The sequence below is a fragment of the Hylaeus volcanicus genome, chromosome 7 (genome assembly GCF_026283585.1).
Source record: "Hylaeus volcanicus isolate JK05 chromosome 7, UHH_iyHylVolc1.0_haploid, whole genome shotgun sequence".
NCBI lineage: Eukaryota > Metazoa > Arthropoda > Insecta > Hymenoptera > Colletidae > Hylaeus > Hylaeus volcanicus.
The window spans coordinates 2260951-2274752 of record NC_071982.1 but is presented as its reverse complement, the minus strand read 5'-3'; the positions used below and the strand labels follow the sequence as shown (position 1 = coordinate 2274752).

The window sequence follows — 13802 nt, the reverse complement described above, 5'->3', positions numbered from 1 at the left end:
TTTCCGTCGGTGCCGCGCCGCGGGGTGGGCAGGGACAAAGGGCGAAGAGAAATGTGATTTAGCGGGATTAACGGTTCGGGGTTTGATTAAATTTGTTTTCCCCCCGCGACGGGAACCGACGGTAACAACCTCCAGGCCTCCGGGGGCTCGTGGCTTTGTAACTGCATTTTTATGGTGATCCGACGCGTAAACGGTTTGGGGAGATTTAAGATTAGCCTGACCTCTAGGAGGCGTAACCTGTTGGCTGTTTTATGGGACTCTTTTCCGTCATAAATATGATTCCGGCCGTGTGGTTCCTGGATCTCTGTGCTGTAAAAATTGCTGGTTCATGGTAACAAGCTTTGTTCGCGTCCGAACGGGGGTTCCGGGATGATTTAAGGGTCGCGTGTGTGTGTGTGTGTGTGACATGGCAGGGAACTGTCAGGGGAAAATTTAAAGTTTGAGAAAAGGTCGTATGCTACGATAGATTTTCAAGGTTTTTTCCGTGGTCGTTGTGAAACTCGAAAATCTTGGAAAAAACTCCTTGAAGGTGCAAAGAGGTTAAATAAATACGCAGAAGACTGGCAAATACAAATACCATAGATAGCACAACGAGTTTTATCTACAATACTTCCACGGCATTTTAAAAAACCAAAAGTTAATCTAGAACTAGCAAAGTTGGCCAGATATGTGGACGTTTAGGTTTTTATAGTTATAATTACTGTCAATAATAAAAAGAACAAAAATTCGATACCAACTTATTCAGTACAGAATCTCTCAACAAAAGGCGTACAAATTTTATGGTTTGGCTGCACTGACGATGTTATTTCCAATGTACAGTTAGAAATATGAGAAAACCATGAAGAAAAATCGTCCCTGAAGAGATTAAATTACTTTCAAAAGTAATTCCACATAAATGAGTCTTCTTAGCATCAAATAAATTTGTACTCTTGTAGACCATTTATGTTATTCATTGATACCAAATAAACTGTATTTCTAAATTCTCCTAATCAAGTGCTGGATCTCGAATCTAAATTCAACGAATTCCTAGATAAACATTACGACGTTTCGATTCGATTCCTTTTCGAAATACCACTGCCCCCTCCACCGCCGTGCTCCATTTTACCCTCATTACCGTAGTCAATGAGAATCTCATTGCGTTTACCTAAATCGCCGTGCTCGTCGAGTACGAGGACACCGCAATTCACAGTATCGCGGTGAAGCGTGGGAAATGGCGGAACCGGAGTCTCTCCGTCATCCTTGCTTACCTCGTGTCTCCATCTAATTTCCGTTTTCATCGTTTTGCTTTCTAGGACTGTGACAACCTGGCGGACGGCTCGGAGCGTGACTCCCCTTGGAGCTGTGGGGGTGGCAGCGGCAGTGGCCGCAGACCCCTCACCTCCATTATCGAGCACCTACGCACCTCCAAAAGCAGACTTCATAATGGTGAGTCATCGAAAAAGTATCACCTTCCGTGTTCGTAATTCGTTATTAGGTTGTTTCAAAGTTTCCTTTGATCGAGAAACCTTCCAACCTGAGAATTATCTCTGCCGAAGTTTGTAAAACTGTTGAGCTGGTGGTTCTTTTAACAGTATCTTAATACTTTTATGTCAGATACTGAAACCTGAAGACTTGCTCTTTAATCTTCAAACTGATGTCCTAGGTTGTCCAGATAGTTGACTAATTTATTATTATAAGAAGTTGTAACAATACCAGAAAATCGCGATCGAAATTTCTCGATCATCGGTTGGCGAGCGTTCGCGAGCGTTCGCGAACGTTCGCGAACGCTCGCGAACGCGCCCGCATAGTAACGCGGCTTGTTGATTGACCGCGGTCTGTTAGCAACGATCGGGTATAAGAATCGCTCTCGCGGTAGCGGACGCGGCATTCTTTGCTGCACTCTTAGGAGAGAACGAGGTAATTACCACGGTCGCCTAATGAGTAAGGAGAGTACGAAGCCTAGCTTTCGGACGCCTTTAGCAGCTCAGGAGAGAACGGCTGGAATTACCGCCGGTCGCCTGATTAACGGGAGAGTACGGGGACTCTTCCTGGCCGCACTGGAACGGAAAGAACGGCAGGATCTACCGCCGGTCGCCTTCCAGGGAGAGGACAGTGGAGTCACCCGGACGTCCGAGAATGCTCAGGGAGCGTTTCTGCCCTTCCCCTCTGAGATGGAGAGAACGGTCGGATTTACCACCGGTCGCCTCTCGGAGGAAGGAGGGTGGGGATCGTTTTCTGATTATTCGAGAATCAGGAGAGAACGGCTGGATTTACCGCCGGTCGCCAGTAAAAGAGGAGAGTACGGAAGCTCTTGCCTGGTCGCCCTGGAACGGAGAGAACGGCTGGATTTACCGCCGGTTGCCTTTCAGGGAATGGACGGTAGAGTCACCCGGACGCCTCGACGCGATATACTTTTCTGTTATTGTAAATTTCTGTTATTGTAAAATTGAGCCGAAAGCTTTGTTTTCCGAACAAACCTGTAATTCCTATTTCCCTCCCAGGAAACCAATATGTACAATTGGTTAATAAATAAACCATTTCCTTTTTCCCCTTAGAACCTGTTTCCAAATTCCTTCCTGCGAACCTACATCCCTTACAAAGTGAATTAAATTTATTAGAAGGTTCTTGTATAGTGTCTAAATGATAGTGAACTAAGGGTTGGTTCTATCGTTCCAAAGAGTTTGTTTTAAACTATATCAATATTTAAATCTCCTGGATGAATGTGTCTATGTATATGAGTCTTTCATTAGAAATTAAATAACACAAATTTACTTTAGAAAGACACAAAACTAAATTGATAGTTGACAAATTTATTTTTATGCAATGTTCGATGTGAATTGAATTATATCGAAGGTCCTTGTGTAGCGTCTAAATGTTGGTGAGCTAAGGGTTGGCTCTATCGTTCCAAAGAGTTTGTTTTGAAATATGTCAATATTTGAGAGCATAGGATTATTTGGGGATGTATTATACGTATAGGGTCTGTGTATATTATAAACAGTAACTTAATTTTTCTATTTGTATAAAATAATGAAATATTATTTGCTTTATTATTAAATACCGATGGACGCTTCCAAAGTAATTCTATGCCATATAATTACACTTATTCTATACTCCTTACTGCTTACATTTCCCAATTAATTTCATTAAGCCCACACATAAGTGACGCGGCAGTCAACCTATTAAAATCCGTTTATAAAAAGCAACTCGCTACCGTGTTCACAAAAGACGCAAACCACCGCTCCATTTAAATCCAATTAACGCAGTAGATTGACAATAACGTTTAGATCCCCCGGAATTCCACAAAGACTCTGCGTGATATCCTAATCTCCGTTGGAAGGAGGTGCGCACACGGCTCCATTAGAAGTAACGAGCCCGCCTATGCTATAAGGAGAAGAATGATGACTGCCGCTCGTAACGATAATAAATAATCGACGAAATATAAAACCACGAAACGATTCGTTCTCCCTGGTAGTCGAGCGAGGATTCACGAGAGAATCAGTGAGACTCTTGGTGATGTCTTCATCCCAGGTAATTAGAGGCAAGGATGCACATAAGCAGGACGTTATAGTGCGCCGGTTATACCGAGCGAAACGGATGTCCCCATCCTGGAGACCTTTTTCAAGTCGTTGGGGCTCGCCTTCTGGTGACGTCCTTGCTGGAAACGAATCGGGAAGGGAGGAATGAAGAGATCTTGAGTATCGTAAACAGGGACGAGGAAGGAAAGGTTGGATGGATTGATACGCGACGTGGGGAAACGGATATCGGCTGATCCGTTACGATTCGAAGCTGTTGGATGGCTGCAATTGTTTATATTTTTGCTATGGCATTAAGGGAGGGGGAGGGAGTCTGGTCCAGCTGAGGTATTTTTCTAATGCATATGATTTCAAAATATAATTTAATTTTGTCATTGAAACTTTTTTTTACATGTAAAGAGACCTTCACAGAAAAAAATTCGACATTGTAGATTTAATTTGAATATATATTTAGATATAGTAGTGGCAAGGAAAGGATTTCAAATTCTTTTTTGTCCAAGCCCCCTAATTAATTTCTGTAAATCAACGTAACAGAAATCTGATGAGAAATCTCCATAAACCTAATATCAATACGATACTTCACCACACGCTATTATTTCCATTTAATAATTAAAGAAACAGCATTATTTACGAAGTAGTATTTACCCATAGAATTTCGTTACACATCCAGCATAAAGGAATGCCTAAAAAGACGTTAGTTTTAATCCACCGAGAGGCCGAAAGGTGAAAAAGAGCAACAGAGCGAAACGGTCCTAAGAGTTCAATCCCTGATTTATCATCGCGGATCAGATAAACCGGCGAACAACCAAATTGCCCCGGGTCCACGGAATTACCCGAGTGTTTCTCGAAAGGTCGATAAACCAATCAGGCAGAAACACGACCGAAAGAACGCACGGATCTAGATGACCCGAACGCAAAGGAGGCGACTTTCGTGCTCCTCTCGCGGTTTTGAATGAATCCCATTCCCGAGGCGAGCCGCGTCGCCCGTTGCAAGTTCCTAGGCTGCCTACTCAATGGCCAGATCGTTAGATAGGATCGGTGCCCGGGACCAGCTCTATAAATCCTCCGCGGGCACAATTATGTGGGGGATATAAGGATTATTGTTACGGTCCGAAGCGGCTTCGGCGCTGGCTTTCGTATGGCCGCGAACGGCCGCGGGGATTACCCTCATAAATATATTCAGAGGCCATTATGCGAACCCGGGGACGTTGATAACGTAATAATGAGGGCGTGGGCTAATGAGACGCGCGCTGAAAACTCATCCCGTAATCGTGATTGACGTCGAGATCCCCCCAGCTTCGTTTCCACTCGCCAACCGATACCCTCGTAAGCTCCGAACACTGCCGGGGGAAGACCTTCGGTTACCCTCCTCGGTTTCCGGTTTGATTGCCCGTTTCTCAATGCAAGGAGGATTCTCTAATTAAGACGTTAATTTGGTTCTGTTTGGAGCCGATACTGCCACTGCCACCGGTAATGGGGAAGATTGTACGTCTACTCCGAACCGGTTGGCAACGCGTTAAAAATCGTTTCAGGTTTGTTTATCGCCTGCCGGCTATGCTTTGCGCGATAAGTTCCACCGTGCATCGATACGGAGAATTTTCTTTATCTCCTCGCTGTGGAAACTGCAAAATAATAATAAAACACTTAATAATAAACTGCAAAAATCGCGCGAGCTTTCGAGGATTAACAGGCGCTTTCAATTGGGACTTGAACCTTCGAGAATTATTATTTTTTTAATATTGGATTATGTTAAAGGGTACCTTTTATATCGAATTGAATGAGAAATTAATGGTACTTTGTATTATTGTAATATTTCAATGTGGTATTGAATATGTAAATTCTTTTTATATAGTAACGTTCAAATTGATGATTTGTTTATTTCTCTTTTATACCACGTACAGGGTGTTAACAAAAATTCCCCCATTCTCCAGGAAAAAATCCAAGTGACAATGTAAAAAATGAATTTTGAGCGACATATTTACATCTGTTGAAATTAAAATTGAAATTAAATATACAAATTTTTTCATTTTGTCAAATCAAATAGAATAACAATATATATATTCCATACCCATTTTTGCATAATTTATTAGCAAATCTTCAACAACTTTCCTATAATTTAGGCTTTTATTATTTCCAAGAAAATTTGAAACAATCAACTGGAATGACTTCCAGGCTGCAGCCTCATTCGGTGACAATACTGTGGGAAAACTTTCATCTGTGAGTACTTTTCTTATTTGTGGACCGTCAAGGATCCCTTCCTCGGAGAAAAATACAAATACAGAGTAAAATTGGGATTTTTGTACCTTTACTCAATTGTTCCTAACTCCGGTATTTATCCATAGATTTTCCTCAACAAAAGCTTGTTTTCTTCGTAAAAGTGCGATCTATATGTAAACAATAAGAACCTGGACATAATTTTACAGTGGCTATTTTTACATGGCGATGGAAGATATATTCGTGTACTTTAGCCGAAATATCGAAGTTTTTTATATATATATTAGCTCGTAACGCTTAAACTATTGAACCGATTGAAAAACAATGTTAGAAACAATTGGAAATTTGATTACATTCATATGGCATCTTGCGCAACCTAATCGGACGTTTCTAACTCGAGATATAGCCAAAAAGGTAAAAATGTCTTAGAAAAAAGTCGAAAAAAAATTCAAAAATTCATATAAAAAAAACCTATCCATAGAAAAATGTTTCATTGCGATTATTCGAGTTTAGCAGACCAAAGTACGTAAGAAAAAAATTATGACATTGAATGTACATTTTGGCTGTAAATTAATGTAATTCCCCTCCTAACGCAGCTTCCCCCGCCCCCACCCTTAACCATTCTCATGGAAAGCGACTGAAATGTCAAAGAGGTGAAACCATGCTCTCCAAGGACTTCGTTTAATCTCTGTCACCGAAGTACCGGGAATACGTAGATTGTCTCGGGATTGGTTATTCCAGGATGATCGTCGATCATTACAGCGCGCTCGTTTTGCGCCGGATGACATCATAGACTCTCTGCTCACCTCTGGGCAATTTCATTCCTAGGTACTCTTTTCTTCTGCGCCCGCGAAGAGCACCATCGCCGCGTTGGCCTTCCTAATAAGGAGCTGGCGATGATCCACTGAGATAGATTCGCGTGTCATTAGCGGCGATTTAAATCCGAATTGCTCTGTCAATTGTGGGAGCGGTCCTCGGTTGTTGCTTCTCGAAGCAACGCTCGTTTCGTGCAAAGTGTTTTATAGGTTCGGTACCGTTAGCATGCATCACCGAAGGAAGAACGCGATCGTTGTTAGAAACGCTTCTTTTGGCATGGTTGACGTTTACGCGATACAAGGTTTCCCTGGTAAATTCTGCTGCCGTGATAAATCGGTTTTGCGTTCGGTGAGAATATAGGCCGCTGCGATAGGTTTTGTTTGTGGAAGATACGATTGAATTATAGATCCAGCGAAGGTTTATTGCGTTTAGAATCTGAGTTTTCTTGGTACGCGTTTGAGATTATTTATGAGAGTTGTGTAATATTCTATCGGGAAAAAGGAATTCAATTTTTATTAAAATTGTATTCCTTTTGAGCTTTGCTATTCCTGCTTTTCTTTCGAACGCTAGTCTGTGTTAGTTTGATTCTATAGTGCTAGTATTTGTAAATGTACGTAACAATATTGTGGTTTTCTGTATGGGAATGTTTGGGATATTGGGATATTGACTTCAGACTTCTGACTCGATCTGACTCGAGAGATGACGACCGACACCTCCGAACCAGTCCACCACACCCCACGCCACGTCGGGAGCCACGGCGGACCCAACTCGCGATCCGTCTCACTGCGCTTTGGCCTTACTGCGCAGCTTGCCGAGTCCTGGACTACCCAGACGTGACGCAAGGAGTTGAGAATTGACCCGGAGGCATCGATCGTCTTTCTCTCACAATTGGCCACTACACTTATCACATGAAGTAATAGTGACCGAAATGGAGAACGAAGTTGCCAGTTCAACATGGACTTACGAACGAACAAAAGAATTGAACGAATGTTTAATAATTATTTGGCAGAGGAGACACTCGTACACGCATGCCTTAAAACTAACCAAACCAACCTAAGGATACCAAGGGAAACTACAAATCGCGAGACGCGGACGCGCGATCGCGAGATCCATATCGAACGAAGGATCAACGACGAATGATCTCTCACCCCTCGTATACCTGTGTCGAGAGTCGCGGTTCGTTATCGAAGTAGAGAAGGGGAAGGGCGAACAACAACCGCGTGACATGTCGTGACAGATCGATTCGAAGGCTCGTTGGATCCGTCCACAAAAGAATTTACGAAACATTAATACCACAGATATTAATATTTAAATTTCTCACGATTGTCTCGAATGTCTCGAATGAATTGTTTCGGTTGCGGCCGTGCCTACCTCGCTCGTGCCTCTCGAAGTAGAGAAGGGGAAGGGCGAACAACATCCGCGTGACGGTCGCGTCGAATGCTCGTTATGGAATACCCCCCAGTGGTGGGGATGGTTTCAGTGCATTTATGGTAGAGATATTTGTGCATTTGTGGAGACTTCACTGTATTCCTATTCTATATCACGTTCGTGATTGTTCATTCGCGTAGACACAATGATTATTGTAGCGTTATAATACTGTACTTCTGAAAATAGAGTACGACGAGTAGAATCAATTTATCAAAACAACGCACCGCCGCGAAGGAGGTTGCCCGTCGCTGCTCCAGATTGTCTGGAAATTCAATGTCGGACGCACGCCGCCGGAAACCGCGTTTCGTGGCTAAATCAGCGGCGCTCACGACGCAGAAATAATGAAAAGCCGAGCGATAAATAATGTATCGGAACCGCGGGAGGCATATAACTCATTCCCGCGAGAATATAGCCCTCGACGTTGGCCTCAGCAGCCTCTCCTCTATCTCGTTTCTTCTCCTGCTCTCTTCGGCGCTTCCTTCGTTGGTTCTCCTCCACGGACGGTAGATTCTCCAGCTGCCATAAATCCGAGCGCTACCATCCGAGGCTCTAATTGCATTATAAATTGTGCATGCGCCTGCACATCCTGGCGAGCGCGGAGCGCAACGCGCTACCCCTACCGCCGTGTCGAATCGTCGCTTCCAGGATGCTGGCTGGAATCGACCAGGAACGAGAGGGACCCGACTTCGACCTCGGGAGCACGTTTCTGTGCCGCGGGATTCAATTTCTTTGCCACCGTCAGTCGTTGAAAGTTGCTAGGTAACAGTAAACATTAATCGATGTTGGTCCAGCTCGATGGTGCGGTAATGCGTCGTGCGGCAATATTTTGCTCTGGTTACTTCCAACGAGAATGTGACGAGGGGTTTGATAAGGTTTGATGATGGAAATGAAACTGTGCGGTGATAAGAGCAACTTCAGTCGTCATAGGTGGAATAGGGATATTTATACAAATATGTATAAATCTATTTACCGATGCAGGCTGTCTTTTTATTCATTTCGAATGTAATACTTCTATTTGTTTATAGTACGCCCTCGCTGTGTTTGCAGGTTCATATAATAGAAGTGTTAATGAATAAGTTCTGATGATGATGGTGATGATGATGATGATTTATTCATTCGATGTTTCGATTCCCTCGAAATTCTACTCCACATATTCAATATATATATATATATATATGTATTAATTATGCTTGATAAGGTCACTTAAAAATAATAATATACAGAATCATGTATAAAGAATTATTTCTGTATACTTTTTCTTTCTTCTTTGTATAATTTCCATCCCCATATTGATCACTGCTTAATAGTCATCTGAGAGAATTATTCATCTTGTACCACCTGAAACTACATTTTAACGAATTCCAAAAAATCCTAACAAAACTTGGTTTTATTTATCACTCACTTAATGGTCTTGGAATAATTATTATTGATCAATTGCCGAGTTTTGAAAAATTGTATTTCATTACTACAAGACCAATTCATTATCCTTCATATTATTCCATAAAACTATTCGACCAGGAATAGGCAAATTATTCGATTAATAGATAGCGAATGAATTTATCAATTTTAATTTCTTCGATACCAAGTGTTCCATTCTACGATCTTTATTCAACGAATAACGGTTACGCGGTCTATATTTCACTCGTTATTCAAAGTTTTTTAATTAGATGAGAATATTGTCTATCCTCCATTCACGCAGAAAATAATTTGTCCGTTTCGAAATAAGTTAGACCTGTTAGACCCGTCGTGATTGCTCCGCCCTGAAAACAGGAAACGCGACATCGTTCGGACAGGCCAATAAGAGGCTCTAAAGTCGGAGACGGATGCACCGAAACGCGTCTCTAGCTGGTCGCAGCTACGTTTATCGCAATAGTAAAAATACGCAGCTGTAAATAACGACGATGGCTTGTGCAACGAGCCCTCATTAGCATCGTATCGTCGACATAAGTTATTGCTCCTAATGATAGAGGCGACCCTGAACGCGGTAAGGGGCAAAAAGAAATTGAACCTTGTTGGAAGCGGTAACAGAACCGGAAAACGTGCTTGTGAAAAGTCAGGATGCGAGAAATTTCGCTTGACAACGTTCGCGTACAGTTCAATTGAATCTCAACATACTTATGTTAGACGTGTCCCAAATAATCAATTAATGATCCAAACAAAATTAAAATTGATATGTTCAATTAGGAATTAGAAAGTTATACAGTTAGTAAATATGTACTTTATTATTTCTAGATATCGCCGCTTCGTTAACGACACGCGAGTAGATATATATAAACAATATGTATAATGTACATCTTCTCATTCATCGTTAACAAAAATTATTTATAGATGTTGCTTTCCTTCAATTCCTAAAACTTTCGATTACACCCGATTTGGAAAATAATACAGTTAGTTAATATAATATCTAGTAATAATAATATACATAGTTTTAATAACAATACGTGAGTAGATATATATAAACAATATTTACAATGTATATCTTCTCATACATCGTTAACAGAAACTATTTATCTAAACCTTGATTTCCTTCAACTTTTAAGAATTTACATTAACCCCCATTGAAAAATAATACAGTTATTAAATATGATATCTAATAATAATAATATATACAGTTTTGTTACTAATACGCGAGTAGATATACATAAACAATATTCACAATATACATTTTCTCATACATCGTTAACAAAAACTATTTATAAACAATGCTCTCCTTTAATTCCTAAGACTTTCCTTTGCATCCGAATTTGAAAACAATACAATTTTTTAATATAATATCTATACTAATAAAAATATCTACAGTTTTAATAACGATACGTAAGTAGATGTACATAAACGATACATACAACATAAATCTCCTCATACATCGTTAACAAAAACTATTTATCTACACCTTGTTATCTACGCTTCGTTTTGTTTTAAGAGTTTACATTACTCCTGAGTTTATTAAGCGTTGCCGTCATGAAGAGCGAATAATATAAATACTTACCGTATTAAAGTTATTGATCCATAAGTATATTAATACTTCACGCTTACCCGATGCATCCTGTGAGAAGCACAGGTAGTCGATAATGTTCAGATCGTTGAGATATTAGAAAGTCTCCCTCCTACGGCTCGAAGGAAGACGAGCGCACGGTTGCGGGCGTGAAAGAGGCAAAGCCGTGCTCGAACCTTTAATCGCGAGAGTAATTACGATAATCGCTCATTGATTGCTCCGTGAACGTGCCTCCTGCATTTTCCTACCGCGTCTGGAGGCTGCACAAAGCGTTGCGCCTATTGCACCACGCGCATAGTAGCATGAAAACTGTACGATGAAGCTCCATTAAAAGCTTGAAATATGGAAGCTTCATTGAAAATCGAACGCAAGGAAACTCGTGTATACATACTTCTCGTATCCCTAATCCATTTTTGGAGATATTACATAACGCTAAAATTGAAACTAGTGGAATTTATGTATCATGCTTCATGTACGATTACATTTAAAGTTTGTTTCGGAATAAATGAGTTTTCGTAGGGAGATTCAGGATTTTATTTCTTCATAAAGCACGAATAGGAGTACATTGGATGTCTGTAATGTACATAGTACAGTAAAGTCTCCATAAATGCACAAACTCGGGACCGAACTAGTGCATTTATGGAGACTTTACTGTACATTCATTTGATTTTCAACAAAACAAGCAACCATCGCCACTAGTTTTGATTGTTCATCCTTTAGACCAAAAATTATGCCATTTGCATATTCACCCTGTCTCAAGGCTATTAATAAATATAGCCTATCAATTTTGCTCGGTATAAAAAAATTTTGTCGTTTAATAGCGCTAATCTTTATTATTCAGGAAAGTTATTATAAATATAAAAACGTATGACTATACCAACATGGCACTTAAATTTAAGATTTTTCAAGAACTGGAGTCAATCGATTTGTGCAACGAACAACATAAGTTCGTGCTGCAGACTCCGTCAATATTCAATAAAGAAAACCTACAGAAATGTTTAAGTGCCGGTATAATGACTATGTCAGAAAGGTGGGAAAATATTGTAGAATGAGAGAGATTATCATCTTTTATAATAATATAATCGATTCGTGCAGTGATCGTCTCATTTATACCAAACAAACAATGATTTTTAGAAATTCCGAGTATCGGATCGCTTGACATCCGATTTCACAATCAGAAATCACGAGTATCACAATGCCGTTTCCTCTCGATGATCATCCTACCAACGACCCACTCGTAAACGACACCGTAGCCCACACCCTTAATCTCTCGAAAAGGGTCGAATCGTCGACTCCGGCGTGCATCATTCTCATTTAACAAATCGTCGCAAAAGCGTCCGGGATTAAATTGGCCGACAACAAACGCGCAGTCCTCGTCGCGAGCGGCGCGGCGCGTCGGGTTGATTAATGTCGCCACCCACGTGCGCGACGGCGATCCAATTTCCAGGATTCCCGTTTCTCCGATCGCGGGCGTCCCGACGCGCATGAGGCGACGAGGGGGAACGTTAAACGCAATTAGCCGAGTGAAAGCGAATTCGTGCACGCGTGATTGACGCGCGGGGACGACGGGAGTGCACGTGGCCGGCTGGAAAGCATCGCCGTGACTTATCCGCGAGTACCAGGGCCTCTGGTGCAGATAATACATCTATTCGCGGGTAGACGCCGTGAATAAAGACATTAATAAAGCGGTCCGTGCCGACGATGGAACGCAGAACGCAGCCAGGAACCCCGGTGGAATACAATACGCACCCGGGCGAACGGGTAGGCGAGTAATGGATGCCGCTTGGCACTGGATGCTGTAACGGATGGTGCTCTAGATGGTGGTGCTATCTTGGGATTCTGATGGCTACTCGGATATACGCGTTATCGGCAAGTGAATCGCGGGGATCGAACAAAAACCGGGGGCCCTACCTCTCCACGCGGAAGCCAGAGAGAACGGAGATGACAGGGGGATGTTGTCTTAATACGAAACGTAACCCTGCGGTCGGATGGGTTTATTGTTACGCAGATGCGATGCTTTGATTTACTTTTTATCGTCGTGCTTCGTAGATCGCTGACTTGCTCTAGCGCCCTGTGATGGATATTTGTGGTCGGGATTAAGTTCTTCGCGTGATCGTTGTAGCGATAATTTCATGTTGCGTTTCTTCGATTTGGGGAGGCCTTGCTCCGATCTAGGGGCGAGTTTTGTTCCGCTTTTTGTGCCGGAGTTCGAGATTCGAGATAGTTTTGAGTATCTACCGGTTGCATTTTGCGTTGGTTTTGATGGAGAAAGTATCTCTTGCTTGTTTTGGTTAGTATTACAGTGAAATTATCAGTAGATACAAGATACAACGTTCCATCGAGGGATTGTTTTTATTTTGTACCTTTTATTCAATCTTTGATTAACTCGTTGACGCACACAATTATGACAGGAAAATAAAATTCAAGATGCACAGAAGAACAGTGTCAACAACTTGCTGACACCTTTTGCCTGTTATACATTTCTAATTCTAATTATTCTACTTTTTGCGTTAGTTCATAGTATGGGCACACGAATGAAAAACTTTAAATAAAATAGTAAAGATAAGCAAAAGGTGGGATAGTTTCTAAGCTACCTAACTTTAAAGAGTTAAGAGGAGAGAGATTAAAACATTCTAGGTGCTTGGATTTGATTTGAATGAATTTTACTGCTCTAGACAAGAGATATTTCATCTAAATAGAACGTAATACTGCAAAATACAGTATACTCAAACATCGTAGACCATAGCGCATGGTATCACAGCATGATGCATCAAGATACATCATTCGTCATACTGCTACACAGTATAATACAGCAAAATGTAGTATAATCCATAATATTC

General features: G+C 41.4%; 1 protein-coding gene across 9 annotated transcripts in view; it reads left to right on the top strand.

Annotated features, from left to right (window-relative positions):
* LOC128879548 (uncharacterized) overlaps positions 1–13802 on the top strand; it is a 533296-nt gene that overhangs the window by 132153 nt on the left and 387341 nt on the right. For all 9 annotated transcript variants that reach the window (XM_054128806.1, XM_054128810.1, XM_054128805.1 and 6 more), the window contains one exon: positions 1293–1425. In XM_054128806.1, coding sequence (XP_053984781.1) covers positions 1293–1425 — 133 coding nt within the window. The remainder of the gene's footprint in view (positions 1–1292; positions 1426–13802) is intronic.